Consider the following 18,831-nt stretch of genomic DNA (forward strand, 5'->3'; position numbering starts at 1 on the left):
CACCTATTAGAGCCAAGGGTGTACTTACTTTTTCGACATGCGAAATTTGCATTTATGTTTATTTAAATTATACAATGGACGACAAAATGTAAATGTTTCATGATATTTGTTATATTATATCACCTTTATCTATCAATATTGTTGAAATGAAGATCAAATAGCTGTATGTTGAAATATGTTGAAAAAGTCAAAACTTTACATGGGGTGTACTTACTTTTTCATGTGACTGTAAAAGAAAGTTTTTGTTTGTTTGTTTGCACGTGCTAATCTCCTGAAGGGTGAAAGATAGGAGGAAACCTCAAACATAAAATGTCGGGACGGGCCCCGGGAAGGTTATCGGCTAGGTGGCGAGGCCGGGCGGGGCCCATTTCGCAAAAAATCTTCTTCTTCTTTTAAAATTCTCTTGAAGTACAACTTATGCACTTAATAGGAACTCTGACCGATTGCAACACGTGCTTTCAAAATTCTCTCTTGTGGGGCCCGACAGAAGAAAAAACAAGGAATCGTTGAGCACTAACTGATACTGGGCTCGCGTCAGACCTAAGTACAGAAGATTAAATTCATTCAAAAAGAACCCGGGCAACGCCAGGTGCATTCAGCTAGTAATCATATAAAATGGCATTAATCAAAATATCAAAATAATTATATGGAATAAACAAACATACAAAATCAAACAACAATAAAAAATATATACAACAAATCCTACCAACAAAATAACCTATGATAGCAGAAAGCTTAAGAAGATAAACAAACATATAACGCATGCAATTGATTTTATGCACCTACATAACAGAATTAAGCATTTCAATCAAAAAGGGAATTGTTGAATTTTTGTATCTCTGACTCTTACACCGGAGATTTTCCATAACTATGGTAGGTCAAGATGTTGAGCATTCCTGAGTTGCATATCACATCGAGACACAGAGTGTTGAGTAAGAGGAAGAATGTCATGGTGACGATCACTTTTTAAAAGACCAAGATCAAAATGCAAGAGATGCTCATTTCTGTGGTCGCTCAACAACTGTAAACCAAAATGATGAAGTTGTTGCGCATAGGACTGAATAGATGAGAACACAATAAAATGGAGCGCACACTTCTGGAGTTGTTCAATCTCATCACTCTGAGCCCTTGTAATGCCAAAACCCCACACGGGCACACCAAACTCCAGCAAAGGGAGAATGTACAATTTGTTTATTTCAACAAGATCAGGGGCACTCACATGGAATTTCTTCAAGGTACAAAGAACGAAGAGTCGTCGAGCAGCATGATACCATCTGCTGGATTTGACTATTCCACTTCAGATCAGATTGGATTATAACACCTAGGAGAGTGAGCGATTGAACACTTTGCAGAGGGATGTTATCAATGACGATGTTTAATTGGGGTGGAACATTCTGAAGAAAAGATATTTGCATAATCTTACATTTCTCCGGCTTCGCCTAACATCGTTAAGGCAACACAAATCACCAAGTGTATCAACATGGGCTTGCATCGAACTTTGCTGAGTTCTGTTCAACACTTCAACCAGACTCAAATCATCCACATATTTCCAACGATATTCTGTTGTTACAGCCAAGTCATTCACCAGAACAAGGAACAAAATTGGTCCTAGTTTCGTCCCTTGTGGAACTCCGCAGGAGACACACAAAACATTCGATGTCTTCCCTTGATAACGAACCACCTGGGAACGATCAGAAAGGAAACTACACACTGTAGGTAGGATGGAAGCATAAACCCCAAGCTGAATGAGCTTTTTGATGACCTTGGAGTGATTGACCAGGTCAAAAACCTCGGTGAAGTCAAAAGTGCAAATAGTCGCATGATGACCTCATTGGTCAGGATTTTGATGTATAACATCCAGCATATGGACTAAATAGTGGTTGATAGAACTTCCTTTCATGTTTCCAAACTGTGCAGGATCAATATGAGGTTTAAAATCGACCATCAACCAGTCAGCAAGAAAACTCTCAAACACCCCAGCTAAAACAGGTAATTGAGATAGGGCGTAGCTGATCAAATTCAGTAACACGAGTAGTCTCAGAAATTGCACATACTGAAGCACATTTCCACTTAACAGGGAAGTAACCATTCTGTAAGCATTTGTTAAATATCTTTGCAACAGGGCCTGAGATTTCCAGTGCAAACTCTTTGAAAAGACAAGTGGGTACATCACTGGGATGAGGTGCCTTAGATGCATCGAGACGTCTAAGGCGAAAGTAAACCTCGTGTTGCAGGATTGTTGGTGGAGGCACAGCAGCCGGAAGATATGCTGCAAGAGTTGCAAGGTCCAGCGGAGGTAGCATAGTACAGATACATGAAAAATGCTTGTTAAGATCTTGTTAAGATCAATTCATGCTGAAGTGCAGTGTTAAAGTGCATTTTCATTATGCGATTTAAATGTTATTGTGCAATATTTAATTAATCCATAACTATGGCTCCTAAAAAGAAGACGTGCTCAAGGAAGTACTGCTAGTGGAAACTGAGTATTACGGCACTCGGTGGCAGAGGTAATAAAGATAGGGAAAGTGACATCGTTAGAAGAAAAAAAAAGTTCTAAATGTTTTACGCTGGTGCCAGCCTTACAGGTATTGCGTATGATTTTGGCCTTGCAAATACAATGGCGATTACGACAAGCAACAAAAACAATCATGGTATGTGCTCAATCTGTGACTCCTCCAGTGCAGTGAAATTTTTTTATAACCTTACCCAATTTCTGGTTGAAGATAAATCTAAAAAAAATAAAAATATTATTTTGTATTATTAGTCGTTATTTATTATTAATAGATTTTTTTTTTTTTCAAACTCTTCATTTATGAACTACTTCTCAGGAACACTGTTCACAAATCGAGAGATCGCTGCTGTACTTAGTTTGACATCAAGATAAGGTGGGTATGAGAGAGTTGTAAACAGCTTTGAAAAGATTGATTAACCTATTATGTCACACAAAAAAGTTACCAATGAGACAATAAAGTGAACAATCAGAGTAATCTGAGAAAGAAAAAAAAAACCACCTTTTAGAGGCCATTTTTCCCCGCAAGCGGGGGTTGGCCTTTTTCGGGAACTGTGGTTGTTGTTGTTTTTCGGTCCCCTTTTTGAAGCAATGTTTTACGGCCGGATGCCCTTCCTGACGCCAACCCTTTTTGCCGCCTTTAACGACAAGCAGGGAATTACCAGTGAACTGGTACTCAAATTTGCCGACCTCGGAAGGATGACAGGCTGAGTCAACCCCCCTGGCGTTAATTCAGCGATTGACCGGGATTCGAACCCAGGATCCTAGGATCCTAAGCCGGCACCCTAGCCGCTAGCCCAACACCAGGGACTCTGAGAAAGTATGAGGATAAATATACAGCACCGAATCTGACACTCGTATCATCCTGACAACTATGTACGGTCACGACAAGACACCTCAGTATTACCGGCCAAATCGCAGAGTGCCGGACACGTAGGCATGCCAGTGGGCACAGTAAAAAAGCAGGTTGCCAATGCAACACAGGAACAGTGTGAGAGCGGGATGAGAACCCAGTCTCACAGCCACGCACACCCCCACAGCCAAGAACACTGGGGGTGAGGGGAGGAAGGGAGGGGAGTGGAGGGAGAGGAGGGTGGGGGAGGAAGGACCAAAATAGTGCAAGGTACAACAATAGAAAAGGCAAAATAATACATTTTTTATACACCTCTCACTTTCCTAATTTTAATCTGTGACTTCAAGATTGAACCCCCTCCCCACCACCTCCCCACCTGTTGACACAGCATCACAACCATGATCAAACAGCTCCCCAAGAGGAGAAGCAGTGCCTGTGCGCCGAGCTTGTTTTCCATCCAGCGCATCCAGGCTTTGATACACCAGCAGACAGAGAGAACAGCATGCGTACAGCCAGTGCGGAGCCTGAGAAAATGAGTGCAAGTACACAGGAAGGTTTGCATGTAACACACGGATGCTTTTGGATGCAATATACTGTATTGCTCTGATACAATATTGAGGAATCATGAAGAGTAGACCACACATGGATGTCATGAGGTCTCTATAGCTATCTGATGCACCATACTCTCACTATCATCGGTGCTGCAGAAGCAGTTTCTTGGCAAGGGTTATAACGGATCATTTGCCATTGCCTTCCCAGCAGTAGTTATGGCAACAATTAGGAATTTGTTCAGGGTACTGGCGATAACTCGCCTATTCTTCACGAAGGACAATGTGGAAACTTATCGTCCACCAAATAATGCTGGCAGACAAGGCACCCAATTTAATGTCTATCCGAAGGACAGCACTCATATTGGTGGCTCGCCCCGTCTGTGAAACACCGGAATGACAGTTTATATAGCTGGGTCGAGATTCAATCCCAAGCTACAAGCTTTGAGGTGAGTGTGCGTACCTGTAAATCCATCCTGCTACACATGGAGAAATTCATTGAACAAAGCGATTGCATCAGCAAGAGGTGAGATTCTCTCTCTGAATAGAACTACATGGCAAAGAGCGTTTGTATCTAAGGCCTCATCTTTATTCTTTCCACATTATACGAGTACACACTTAAGAGGAAAACGGAGGCGATACCCACATGTAGGTGGATATCTTTAAGACCTGGTAGGGCTCCGGTCCACCTTCTGAAACCCGCATATGGAGAGAACAACCAAAGGGCGACGTTTATCACACATCGGCCAACAGAGAAAGGAAAAGGCAAACAAACCGTTTCCCGTGCACCAGGACACGTCGCGATCAGACCGAGAGTGCTGACAGCGTTGGCAAACAGCCCCAACAGAGTGAGTGCGTTGGGGGCGATGTGGAGAGGCACGAAGCACAGGAGCCATTCCCACCAAGGTTGCAGAGCTGCGTCAAGCACAGATTGGCCAAGGGAACTGAAAGCAGAAACAAAATATCAACATTAACAATGCTAAGACTAATCAAATTAAAACTATCAGATAATAATACACATCTGCACATGTAATATTAAAGGAATACTGTGAGGAAATTCCAAAACGCAGCAAGTAATCTGCAGGTAAACACATTTCAATGACACTCTGGTCCATTCGGTTATGCCGAGATGAAAATGATTACTACTGGAGAGTGAAACTTCATGTATCTCTTCCATCTTCCTTTAATTCCATCTGGCTCCACAACGATTTGTCCCACTTCATCTTTCAAGCAACTCATCCCCAACACATCACACCTCTCTTTCGCTATCTGCTTTGCAATCCTGAATACAGCTCTCTGACCCTCTTCCGAATCCAAGCGTTCTCCGAACATTTTCCGACATGCCTCCTGCACCTTTGCTACCTCTTTCTTTGCAGCCTTCTTGGCTGCCTTATAACTTTCATGCTCTGCCTTTTCTGCCCCCGTACCCCTTTGCCTTCTGCCACTCCTTGAACTTCTTCCTCTTCTCGTCAATCCTCTTTCCAACTTCATCCTCCCACCACCATGTTTCCGAGTGCCTCGGTGGTCCTTCAGTCCATCCACATACCTCACCAACGGCTCCCAACAGACTATCTTTCATTGACATCCAACCACTTTCAAGCTCAACCACATCATCCTCCACCATACTCAGCCTCTCTTTTAATGCCTCCCTCACTGTCACCTCTTTCAACCTCCACACCTTCATTCTCGGTTGGTATTTCACCCGCTGAGCTCTCCTCGCACCTTTCACCCTTATGTCGCAGACAACCAAGTGGTGCTGTGAAATAGCCTCCTCCCCCAGGATCACCTTTGTGTTCCGGAGGTGCCCCCTATCTCGCCTACGCACCATCAGGTAGTCAACGGTTGTCGTCGACCCACCTGACGTGTATGTAACAAGCTTATTATCCTATTTCTGGAACTGGGTATTACAAATCAACAAATCAGCTCCATCAGCAAACTCCAAAATCCTTTCACCTTCTTCATTCCTCACACCATATCCAAAACCCCCACGAACTCCCTCAAAACCATCCATACTCCTTCCCACATGTCCATTTAGGTCTCCTCCGACCACAACAACTTCCTCATCTTTCACGTTTTCCATCAGCTTCTCTATCGCAGACCAGAACTTATCCCTCTCTTCATCGCTCCGACTGACCTGCGAAGCATATCCCGAGATGACGTTCACCAAGAGCTTTCCAATCATCATTTTCACCATCAACGTTTCAGTCACTCTTGTCACATTCACCACACTGTCCACAAACTCCTCAGAAAACAGAACTCCAACACCATGCATGCCTTCCGGGCACCCTTGCCACACAAACTTGTATTTCTGTCCCTGCCTACCCTTCACCATTCTCACACCACTTCCCTTCCATCATGTCTCCTGCACACAGCATATGTCCACTCTTCTTCTGACGAATACTTCCATCACTTCTCCTGATCTCCCTGTCATTGTCCTGACATTCCATGTCCCAAACCTCAGAAACCGATCTCCACGTCCGGCATCAGACATTTCGTCGTCATAAATGGAGTGATTTCCACCCTTGCTTCAATCAGGTTCCCCACCTTGAGTTTTGACGAGAGGGAGTGGGGTCCCCCACGGGGTACTTCGGGCTGTACCCTGCCCATATGTAATTGTCATGGTTCCCTTTACGAGGCAATGTTTTCATGGCCGGATGCCCTTCCTGACGCCAACCCTTTCAGTCGCCTATTACGACACGCAGGGATACCGTGTACCAATACTAAACCAGGGTACACACCGGGTACATGCTGTTGAATGCAGAGAATGAATAGGACGGCAACATCGAGAGTAACCCAGTTTTAGGACCGGCAGGGAAGATAACTGAGAAGGAAGTTGAGGAAGCGATAAAAGCAAAGAAAAGCAGGAGGGCCGGCGGGAGTTGTGGGAGATATGTTGAAGGCAGCGGGAAGTTGGGGTGTGAAGAGAATGACAGAGATCTGTAATCTGGTGGTGAAAGAAGGCCGCATTCCAGTGGATTGGGAACAGAGTACCCTTGTCCCTCTATACAAGAGGAAAAGTGACCCTGTGGACTGTAGCTCGTATCGAGCGATAAAGTTATTGGAGCATGTAATGAAGGTATTGGAAAGGGTGTTGGAGAGGAGGATAAGGAAGAAAGTGAAGATCGCCGAAATGCAGTTTGGATGAATGCCAGGAAGAGGAATGACAGACGAACTTTTTATTGTAAGGCAGTTGCAGGAGAAGTACATGGAGAGGAGGAAGAAGTTGTTTGTTGGGTTTGTTGATCTGGAGAAAGCGTTTGATAGGGTTCCACGTGAAGTTGTGACATGGGCATTGAGGAAGTTATGAGTGGAGGAATGGTTGATCAGAGTAGTGATGGCAATGTACAAAAGAGCACGCACAGCTGAAAGGACTTAGGACGGGAAAAGTGGTGAGTTTGAGGTGAAGGTGGGAATGCATCAGGGGTCGGTACTAAGTCCACTACTATTTGTAGCTGTGATGGAGGTGCTGGCTCGGAATGTAAAGGAGGGTTTACCGCAGGAGTTGTTGTATGCAGATGATCTGGTGTTGATTGCGGAAAGTATGGGATGGACTGAAGGAGAGGATGAACAATTGGAAGGAATGTATGGAGACAAAAGGTCTGAAGGTGAATATTGGAAAAACGCAGGTGAATTTAAGTAGTAAAGCATGTGGTGAGGTGGAAAGAACTCGGAAGTGGCCGTGTGCTGTGTGCAAGAAGGGTGTCGGAGTGAACTCCATTCAATGTACAATGTGCACTGAGTGGATTCATCAAAAATGTAGTGGTTTGAGAGGGTCATTAACCAGTGTGGCAGCTGCATTAAAGTGTAAGGTGTGCACAGAGAGAGCTGCAGATGGAGGAAATGTTGAGTTGGATTTTCGAGATGGTGTGAAGCTGAAAGGTGTGAAAACATTTTGCTACCTCGGAGACATGTTGAATGGAGAAGGTGGATCAGACTCGGCACGGTTGCTAGAGTGAGATGTGCTTCCGGTCTTGCCGGCGAGGTTTCGTTTATTTGCAGCTGTCCACGCTCTCCATCGAAATCGAAGTTAAGTAATTGTTCCCATTTGTATTTTCGTTATAACTATTTATTTTATGGTGTGTGTACGTATAGTGTCCCGAGGAAGATTTTCGGTGCAAATCTTTCATACCTGTATAGAAAATCGTGTTAATTAGTGTCGTGTCTTTTGAGGCCTTGTACAGTGTCCAACCTTGAGGCTTTGTTTTTCTCTCAGCGGTCCGTCGTTTGTGATCCAATAACTTTCGTTCTCTGTTTTTCCCAGTCTTTTCACCCCACAGCCTACTTCCTTGTTTAAAATCTCAACTCAAAAAAAAAAAAAAAAAAAAAAAAAAAAAAAAAAAAAAAAAACATTTCCTTCTCTGTTCTTATACGTTGTTCTCATTCGTTTATTCGTTCTTATTTGTTCGTTCGTTCTTCGACCAGTGTTTCTCCACCATTTCCCCAGATCGTTTTCACTGTTAAGCTTTCAAATGTTTACACTTTCCCCTCAAGTTCTGTATTCCGTCGTATATTATAACACACCTTTTTCTTCTTCTTCTTCTTCTTCTTCCTTAAAAGGTTGCTTTCGACTTGCTCACCAAATCTATTCATCCCAAAAAAAATTTCCATCTCTTACAGTGCCTCTTTTCTACATTCCCTAAACTCTCCTGCACTCCATCCTCCCTCCAGCGTCTAACGTATTTTTGACTCGAAGGTCACAAGAAACTCATTTTGCAATAAATGTTCGTTTCCCATTAATCGTACATCCCAATAGCCTGGCGTTGGCTTAGTGGCTAGGGTGCCAGCTTAGGATCCTAGGATCCTGGGTTCGAATCCCGGTCGATCACTGAATTAACGCCAGTGGGGTTGACTCAGCCTGTCATCCTTCCGAGGTCGGCTAATTGAGGACCAGTTCACTGGTAATTCCCTGTTTGTCGTAAAAGGCGACAAAACAGGGTTGGCGGCAGGAAGGGCATCCGGCCGTAAAACATTGCTTCAAAAAGGGCACCGAAAAACAACAACAACCACGGTGCCCGAAAAAGGCCAACCCCCGCTTGCGGGGAAAAATGGCCTCTAAAGGTGTTTTTTATTTTTTATTTTTCCCATTAATCGTACACTTTCTAAAATCCAATCTCACCCCTCCCCTCCAAATCTTCCCCATAACCCCTCCCCTCCAAATCTTCCCCATCACCCATCCCTTTCAAATCTTCCCCCTTTCCCCTCCCCTCCTAATCCTCCCCATCACCCATCCCTTTCAAATCTCACCCCTTGCCCCCTCCCTCCTAAACTACCCCTCACTCCTCTCCTCCAAGACTCCCCCTCACCCCTCCCCTCCCCTCCTAGACTCCTCCCTCACACCTCCCCTTCAAATCTCCCCACCCTCATTTCTTCTCAATTTCCCCCCTCTCACTCCCCTCCTCAAAGCGTCCTCCCCCTTCCAACTCTCACCTCCATCTCCCCAAACCTTCTGCCTCGCTCTTCCCCCTCCTCAAATAACACCTCATTGTGCCTCACCCAATCACCTTCAAACCTTTTGTCCGCCCCATCCTTCCCTTTCTCTAAGCTATTCTGAAATCTCTGACACACCTTCAAAAGCTCTCCCTACCTCTTCCACCTCTTACCCTACTCCTCCTCCCCCCTGTTCTGTATCCGATGCTCCCCCTTCCTCTTCATCAACGGTATGGACCTCAAACATCCGGGGCCTTCGCTCAAACTTAACTGATCTCTCCATACAGGTTGCTTCTGTCAAACCAGACGTGATCTGCTTAACAGAAACTTTCCTCCTTCATGATGTCTCTGATTCCTTAGTATCTCTCCCGGGTTACTCCCTCCTCCGGTATGATAGACCTGAGCCTCGTCCTGGAGGTGGGGTTGCTATCTTTATCAAAAACCCTCTTCCTCACTCGCCCTGCACTGCACTCTCTCCACCTCACCCCCAGGAATACCTCTGGCTACGGCTTCCCCTTCGCTCCCAATATGGACCAACTTCTATCTACTCATCCCAACTCTCTCTTCCTCATATGTGGTGATTTCAATTGTGACCATGCCAGTTGGCTGGATGTGGGTACCTCTCTCACCAGCCATGGCTCCTCAGCAAAGGACTTCTGCGACTCACTGGAACTGACACAATCTGTCAATTTCCCGACCCGGATCTCAATCAACGGCGCATCTTCTCTTCTCGACTTGGTTATGACTAACTTCCCTGAAAATGTCTGCTGCTCTTCTTCTGCTCCAATCGGATCATGTGCTTGTTAAAGTGGACATCTCTCTGACCATTCTCAGGGAGCCTGCTCAGCGTCGACGAGTCTGGCATTTCACTCAGGCCAACTGGCACGGTCTTCAAGCAGCCATCAATCATCTGGACTGGTCTCCCATCTCTACCGCCTCTGACATCAACTCATCCTGGGAATTCTTCCAAAGTAAATTGCTCTCTCTCATGCACAGATTTATCCCATCTCGTCTTCAGTTGTCATACCCTTCCTCCCATCCATGGTACACGGAATCTTGTGGTGAGGCTGTTGCCCAGAAACAACTTGCCTTCCTCTCCTGGAAAGCAAATCCAACGGAAGGAAATCTCATTTCCTTTCACAAAGCCCGAAACAAGTGTGTGTCCACCCTCAAGAGAGCCAGGAAACAATATCTCTCCGTTCTCAAGACCGAACTCTCTTATCTGTCTCCCTCTTCCAAATCCTGGTGGCATCTGGTCAAATCTGTTTCTGGTGTTTGTTCCCCCTCCATCCCCTCCCTTACCTCAAACGGCTACACAGCTGACTCCGCACGTGGAAAAGCTGAATGCCTCAACTCTGTGTTTGCCTCTAAATCTTGTGTCCCAAACCCATCCCTCTCTGTACCCACCATACCCAGTCGTACCCAGCTGCTCCTGGACTCCGTGTCCCTTCCTCCTGATAAGGTGGAAAAGTTTCTGTCAACCCTCGACTGATTCTGATTCTGCAACTGGACCTGACGGTATCAGCCCACGGGTCCTAAAATCCTGTTCTTCCGCTCTTTCACTCCCTCTCTGTTCTCTTCACCCTCTCTTTTGCTCAAGGTCAACTGCCATCTGCTTGGAAATCAGCCAACATCACCGCTTTGCACAAAAAAGGTGCAAAAACAGATCCTAGCAACTACAGACCAATCAGCCTTCTCCCAATTATCAGCAAAGTCATGGAATCCATCATTGCTTCAGATATGAAATCTTTCCTTTTCTCCAATGGCTTGATCTCTGATCATCAATTTAGTTTCAGACCAGGTCACTCTACTCTAGACATGCTGCTTCTGCTGTCTCAACAATGGATGGAGGTCCTCAGTGCCAAACAGGAAACTAGAGCTCTCTCCCTCGACATATCACGTGCCTTCGATACGGTCTGGCACCCCGCTCTGCTCAGCAAACTCTCCTCCTTTGGTATCCATGGAAATCTCCACGCATGGCTGGCGGACTTCCTCTCTAGTCGTAGTCAACGTGTGGCCCTGAATGGGTTTCTCTCATCTCCTCTTCCTGTTCAGGCTGGAGTTCCCCAAGGCAGTGTTCTGGGCCCTGTGCTTTTTCTGGTCTTCATCAATGATCTCTCTGACTCTCTTGAAAATCCTCTCTATCTCTTTGCTGATGACTCCACTCTCTGCCGCTCCATTCCTCATCCCTCAGATCGGCAGTCTGCAGCCTCCTCACTCTCTGCAGACCTGGACAAAATCACAGACTGGGCAAACAAGTGGAACATGTCTTTCAATCCTGACAAATCTCACACTCTTACGATGTCTCTCCGAAAAGACCGACTGGACAACCCTCCCATCTACTTTCTGAATAATCCTCTCCAAGAAGTTCTGTCACTCAAGCTTTTGGGTCTCACTATCTGCCATGATCTTTCCTGGGAAAACCACATTTCCAAGCTGGCCTCCAAAGCCAGTCGCCGACTGGGCATCCTCCGTCGTGCGAAGTCCTTCCTTGGCACAACTGAGCTCCTCACCACATACAAGGCTTTCATCCACAGCTCAATGGAGGACTGCTCTCCCCTCTGGGCTGGTGCTCCTGCCTCACACCTAGCTCGTCTTCATGCTGTTGAAACCAAAGCGTTCAGAATCATTGGAATCTCCCGCGATGACGCTATCTCCAAGGGCCTTTCACTTACTCACCGTAGGCAGGTTGGTGGTCTTTCCGTCTTCTACCGACTCCTCTCCGGCCTTGCTCCCCCAGCTCTCTCTGGGCTCTGTCCCCCAAATATTCCTCCAGGTCGCACAAGATCTGCCTGCAACCCTCTTATGGTTAAACTGCCAAAATCAAGACTCTCTGCTCACCTTCACTCCTTCATTCCTCTTTTCTCCCGCCTCTGGAACAAACTCCCTTACTCTCTTCAATCCCACTCCTCCCTCCAGGTCTTTAAAACGGCTGTTCACCACCATCTCTTATCTTCCCCAATCTAAAACCTTGATCTTTTCTATCCCCACTAATTTCACCCCAAATCCACTTTTTTGAGGTGCCGACTTCTTTCCTGGAAGTCCTTGGTGTCCTTGCGTTTTATACCTTCCCTGCCTCCCCCCAGGCCCTCTCCCTCCCACACATATCCCGATGTCCCTGCTCTCAAATGTTGTGTTTGTGTGCTTCCTCCCCTTCTCTCCCCATCTTGTCGACCGCTCCCCTTTTTATGTACTTTGTTTGCTTGTTTGATTTGTTTGTTTGATAAATGTTAGCTCTTTCACGAGCCTCGACTCTGTATACAAAAATAATAATAATAATAATGTGCATGGGAGAAGTTTCGGGAACTGAGTGGCATGCTGACGAGGAGGGGAGTGTCGTTGAAGCTGAAGGGAAAGGTGTATGCTGCATGTGTGAGAAGTGTTATGATTTATGGGAGCGAGACATGGGTAATGAACGTAGGTAGAGCAGCAATGAAGGTAGCAAAGGGTGGAAATGCAAATGCTTCAGTGGATGTGCAGAGTATCGTTGAGAGAGAGGAAGACAAATGATGAATTGCGAAAGATGATGGGAATGAAGCCTGTGATGGATGGTGTGAAGAGAAACAGGTTGAGATGGTTTGGTCATGTGTTGAGGAAGGATGAAAGTGACTGGTTGAGAAGAGTGATGGAAATGAATGTCGAAGGAAGTAGAGGACAGGGAAGACCGAGAAAGACTTGGCTGAAGGTAGTGGAAGAAGAAATGCGGGCAAGGGGGTTAACAAGGGGAGATGCAGAAAATAGGGCAAAATGGAGAAGATTGTCATGGGGACCGCAAGGCTAACCCCCACTCTAGCAGGGAAAATGGCCTTAAAATGCCTGTTGTTGTTGTTGTTGTTGTGTGAAACTTCAGAAAATAGCAATCCCTTTAATTTATACAATGCCTCAAACAGACAATGTGAGGGTTATGTGTACAGCTCGCACAAAACGTGACTTCAAGGAACACCTGTGTTTTGCTTTGACATAGCACCCAATCACTTTCAATCGGTTCGAAATTTGAAGCATTCGCATGGGAATTAGTTTGTAAACCCGAGAGGGCATGGAACACCTTACCCCACGGTCTTAAGGACACGGGCAGGGTCTACGAGCAGCAAATTTGATTGGCCGAGATGACGTGAAATGCCATAATATCTTCTCCAAGTACTGCTAAACCGAAGGGGTTTGAAAGTGGCAAAAAGGCGAGTTGTGTTCTACAGTGTTTAAGTATATAATAAAAAAATTTAAAAAATTGGAATGGTTGTAGAAAAAAATTTTGGGAAGTTTACCACCGTTGATGCAGCGTCTTTTACACCACCTCATTTAACACGTATTAGTTCTTCGTGTATGACGTTTGTATCCTTTATGATGTACCTCTGGCTTGGCAAGCTGATTGGTATCTGAACACACCCCGGTTGTATCGTGGGTCGTCATTTGTACGTGCGAAAATACCAAAAATAATTTAGACACCTAAAATGCAGGATTGTCGAAATTATTACTTGCAAAATCGAAGATTTTTCAAGGATATTGGTCGGTTGCATTTGTGGTTCCGTCTGTTTGTTTGCCTGTCTGTTTGTTTGTTTGTCACCGAGTTCATCAATTTTCATCTAAAAAGCCGTCAATTCTCAACCGATTGACTTGAAAATTGAACAGCATTTGCACATCGAGTCACTAAATTGGGAAACATTGTTACATACTATTTTTGAGGTCAAAAGGTCAAAGGTCAACGCACGTTCAACCTTCCAAAATCATAATTTTTCATCTGAAAAATCGTCACTTTTCTTCCTATTGACCCGAGCTTTGATCAAGATTGTCAATTTTAATCTTGATGAAATGGACAATTTGCTGTATCAATGGAATTTTTTTTCATGGGTCGGGCCGGGGTGGGGTGGGGTGGGGTGGGGGTGGGGTGGGGTGGGGTGGGGGTGGGGTGGGGTGGGGTGGGGGTGGGGGTGGGGTGGGGAGGGGTGGGGTTGGGAATTTGCAAGTATCGTGCTCCGCATGACGTCTTCTTGTTTTATTGTTATTTTGTCACTTCAGGAGAGTACCAAACATGCCCGTTATTATCCGATTCGAACAGATGGTGGCTGTGCCTTGCACACTTACGTGTAGCGATGTTCCCGTAACCTCCTTAGCTGCTCCGCGGATAGCGGCCCCTGCAGCCAAACAGACAGGCGCGCAGGCAAACAAGTAGGCCTCCCCATGCAGGACCTGCCCGATACCGTTTGATATTTGTCGACTTGCGCCTTGCGGGCTCCGCAGAACCGGCTCCACAAACGATCTCCACAGAACGCCCACAAAGACTCCACCCGCTCGCTACGCTATCAACAGAATATTTGAAAATCAAGGAACTTACCTCTTCCAATTAAATTGAATGTGCTTCCTGATTTAAAATATATATATATAGGTAGAGCAAAGATTCTGTTCAACAACGAAAAAAAAGTAATTTTTCAACAACCAAACCGTTATTATACTGTATGTTGGAACCTGGGATTTCCACAACACATACACCGCCCAATAAGTTGACGCACATTACGCCGCAGAACGACGGAATACAATCTCCGCATGTTCCTGTAATGATTGAGAAAATTCCTTGTGTACAATATGTACTTTATGGACACTAGTGGGCCCATTTGTCCATTGGACCAAATTTTCATGCGTCTTTGCAGCCTTGCAGCAGATTGCCTTCAGTAGTGATTCTTCTTCTTCTGCATCTTTGGTTTTTAATGCCGTTTTCAGAGCCGCTTGGCTCTATATACGCCACGCACGGCCAAAGTAAACAATATGGGGGACTTTATGTTGTTGGTCCCGTTTCTTTTATAAATTGTAAAACCGATTTGCATAATCAAAACTATTAATTTTGGCTCAATCAGCACAATGTAGTCGGAACACTTGACTCACGGAGGTATATAATATGGAGAGCCAATTGGCCACCTCGCAGCATTAGCCGCCGTGAAGCCACCGGAAATAGTCTGGCGGCCATATTGGGAAGCCGATCGTAAGCCTGTCAAAGCAAAGGCGTGGCGCACTGATGATGCAGCTGGAGCGAATTTTAGGACCGCCGACTATTTAATTAATATAGAATACTAATATTTGAACTGATATTCGGGCTCAGAATCCCGTTCTTTAAGGAAATGGTGTTCATTAAGTTTGAAGTTGGTTCTAGACGCATTTTTCCTGGGGAATCCAATGGTTTAGAGCTTGTTTGAAAAAAAAGTGCCCAAAATTACCGCTCGGTGTTCTTTATCGTTCTTCTCATGACCCAATCACCCACTAGTAGGAATAAGAATCCTGACATGTTACACCCCTGTTTAACTCCTGTCTTCACCTTGAACCATTCTGTTGTTTCACCTTGGTCGACGACCGCACATTGAAAGTCTTGGTAAAGGGCTTTTACAAGGTTCACTAATTTTCCAGGTATGCTGTATTTCTTCATTATGACCCAGACTTTCTCTGGGCAAGGAGTCGAAAGCTTTCTAGAAATCTATAAAATTGAGGTACATCGTCGTTTGCCATTCTTTGGCTTGTTCTATAATATTCCTCAATATAAAGATCTGATTTGTTGTCATGTTATATGATGTTACTTAATTCAGTCATTATATTGTAACTAAGATGTGTATGTTTCTATTACCGAGATGTTAGAAACCACGCAGATATAATGATAACCAGAGTTTATTCTACACTGACATGGGTCAGCAACACATCAACAGTGAGTCAGTCACATAAATGACATGAAACGCTGTCATGTAGTTAACCCACACAATTCACAGTTAACCCACAAAACACACCCACACCATGTAGAGATGAGGTCGCTCTTATATTTCAGCTTGCTCTGGTGTTGCCTCACTGGTGAGCAAACAGGACCAGTTTGCAATATTTTTTCCTGATGCGCTCTTCCTTCATGTCATCATCGAGTGTTCTCACAACATGATGGAAACGTATCTTGCTGTATGATTGTGATACAGAATGTATTAAAGCAAACACATGGTTGCTGTCTGCCTCACAGTCAAACATGTGCCGATCCAAGGAAGCAAATGTAGACCGACCGACCTCAGAAAGGACAGAAGTGGAAATTGCCACTCTTATCCCACTTTCACGAGGCATTTTGCCATTGCTTACAGCCAGGAGCCTCTTGACACAGCGTTCAGTCGCCTCACAGACACGAACAACACTGTGCGAGGGAACTATGAGGCCACCCCTGTTCTTGGTAACAATCAGGCTGTACATTGGTGTGGTTTGCCATTCTTCGTTGTTACTGGTCAATGCAGAAAGACATTGGCTACACTTCAGAGTCTTCCTCACCATCCTCACCACATAGCCGGCAATATAGCCAACACATGACTCTGTAAAGATGGAAAGTTGCTCAAAATTTGGAATATCCGCATAGTCGTGGTCCTCTTTTGCCGGCGATCTCAACTCCAGGTCGTATCGTCTGGCCACCAACATGTCGTGACTCTCGTCAGGCACAGCCTGCTTTGCAACGCACTTGAAGGAAGCCGCATTCAGGATTCTGGTTGAGTCCTGTGCAGAACAGTTCCCACTTGCAGACTTGATGTCATGTCGCATCAAGAGGCGCTTATATGCGGCAACAAACTGCCGGGCCGTTGGGTTATTCCCACTTCCACATGCAATGCGGACCGCTCCAAAGAAAAGTTCAATGTGGTCTTGGCTCATTTTGTACGTGAGCAGGTATCGCAGGGGAGATGAGGCAGGTTTGACATATGTGAAATACAAAATTTTGATACTCTCTATGCAGATCATGAAACCAATGAAGGGGGTTTTCAAACGCGTATTGGTCATAACTTGACCATTCATGTTTTTGATGTTGGACAAGTAACTGTAGGCAGTATCCAGGAATGGCAGGAAAAGTCCTTCTCGTGATGTCATGAGTGGTGCCTTGTAGTTTCGTGCCAATGGATTGCGAGAATTTAGAATGTCAAACAGTTTGTCCAATGTTTCAATGTATTGGCAGGTAGCCTCACTGCCCTGAAATTCTGATAGTTGCAAAGTGTCCCTGCAAAACCGAATTGCATCTGCCACACTAGTGCTCAATGTCTGAGCGGCTGTGTCCACCTTCATGACATTGCTCTTCCACTCGATGTGTTTCCGGGAGAGCTTATTTCCCAGACGCAAGCCTTCCCTCTTCTGCAGATCAAAGAGTGCCTGGATGTATTTCCACGCGATGACTTTTTTGTTGCCATCCTCCATCATTTTCATGGATCCAAGACAGTTTCTTGCAAGTTTAAGCATGTGACATGCATCGAGTACAACACAAATTTTCTTTTCGGGATTTGCTGGGTGGGGAAATGTTGGTTTCACATTCTGCGGCGTGATGTCGGCACCTAGCTCACGTAACATTGTCAAATGAGCGGACGGTCCATCGCAAGTTAAGGAAACCACCTCTGCACCGATATCATGCAATTTTAGTAGACATTGTGTCACCAAATTCGCCTGTTCCTTCCCCGACAATCCATTTATCATAAAGTATGCTACAGGCACTTTCCAACTGTCATTCAGTGCAACCAGCATGAAAACCAGTGCGTTGCTGGCCTGGGGAGCACTGTCATCTTGGACTCCGTTTCCGATGTCGACGTACCCCAATACCTTGTCCCCTAAAAAGTCAATTGCCTTCATGATGGCCATCTCGTCTAACATCAGGCTACACAGTGTTCTCTTGCCAGTCTCCTTCTCTGCTTTAAACCGGCTCTCTAGTGCTTGGAATACAACTGCACTAAAACCAGGTGAACCATCAATTGCGCTGTACCATTTCCGGATTGTGGATGGACTTGGCAGTGCCAAGTCGAATGTCTCTCGAACATAGTCGTATCCTTTAGCAGAATAAAATTGAAGAGTGAGTGCGAAAGCTTTGATGACTGGATCGTATTCATCTCTCGAGCGTTTGCCGCTGCCTTTGTTCTTCAGCATTCTGCTCACAATAGCTTTTGACACACCAGAGAATGTTGTGTTGACCATTTCAATACAATTGTCGGTGACCATCCCATTCTCCCTCAGGTCTTCCACGATGGTATTCAGGGACTCCACTTTTCTGGCTAACCTTCTGTTGTGTTGCTGACTCACTTTTAATTTTTTTCGAAAGTTGTCCAGCTTGTGGACTGCTTCATCGAGCTTGTGCTTCAATACCAGTGGACTTGTGACGGAGTAGGAGTGATCTGTGGTCTGAAATGAGGGTCCCACCTCAGGTTCAGGATCTTGAGTAGTGGCTTGAGGTTCTGGTGTATCTTCTTGGATGACAGACCTGGCCACTGGCGCTTTCCTCAAAGCTGTAACCTATTTGGAAAGAAAAGAAAAGGTGAACCATTAATACTCATTAAGTTGTTTTTAGGGCTGAGCCGAATGCTTAGAAGCTTCGTTCATTAGATTGGGGTTCTAATTAGAAATAGATGTGACTGCGTTGGACGTATTGTAACATTGTTTCAAAGACTAAACATTTTGTTAAATATTATTACAACAAAGCTTCGGGGGGGAAATGCCAAGAAAGTGTACAAAATGGGATTCGGCTC

General features: G+C 45.2%; 1 protein-coding gene across 1 annotated transcript in view; it reads right to left on the reverse strand.

Moving 5' to 3' along the window:
- The window catches only part of LOC137431229 (cholinephosphotransferase 1), a 61,420-nt gene extending 46,756 nt beyond the window's left edge, over positions 1-14,664 (reverse strand). The window contains exons 1-4 of the mRNA XM_068122323.2: positions 14,417-14,664; positions 4,686-4,854; positions 3,739-3,886; positions 3,417-3,558 (exon numbers count right to left, since the gene is read on the reverse strand). Coding sequence (XP_067978424.2) covers positions 3,417-3,558; positions 3,739-3,886; positions 4,686-4,854; positions 14,417-14,514 — 557 coding nt within the window. The 5' untranslated portion in view covers positions 14,515-14,664. The remainder of the gene's footprint in view (positions 1-3,416; positions 3,559-3,738; positions 3,887-4,685; positions 4,855-14,416) is intronic.
- Positions 14,665-18,831: the final 4,167 nt, after the last annotated feature.

Source organism: Myxine glutinosa, chromosome 7 (genome assembly GCF_964187855.1).
Source record: "Myxine glutinosa chromosome 7, kmMyxGlut1.1, whole genome shotgun sequence".
In the NCBI taxonomy this organism is placed as follows: Eukaryota; Metazoa; Chordata; class Myxini; order Myxiniformes; family Myxinidae; genus Myxine; species Myxine glutinosa.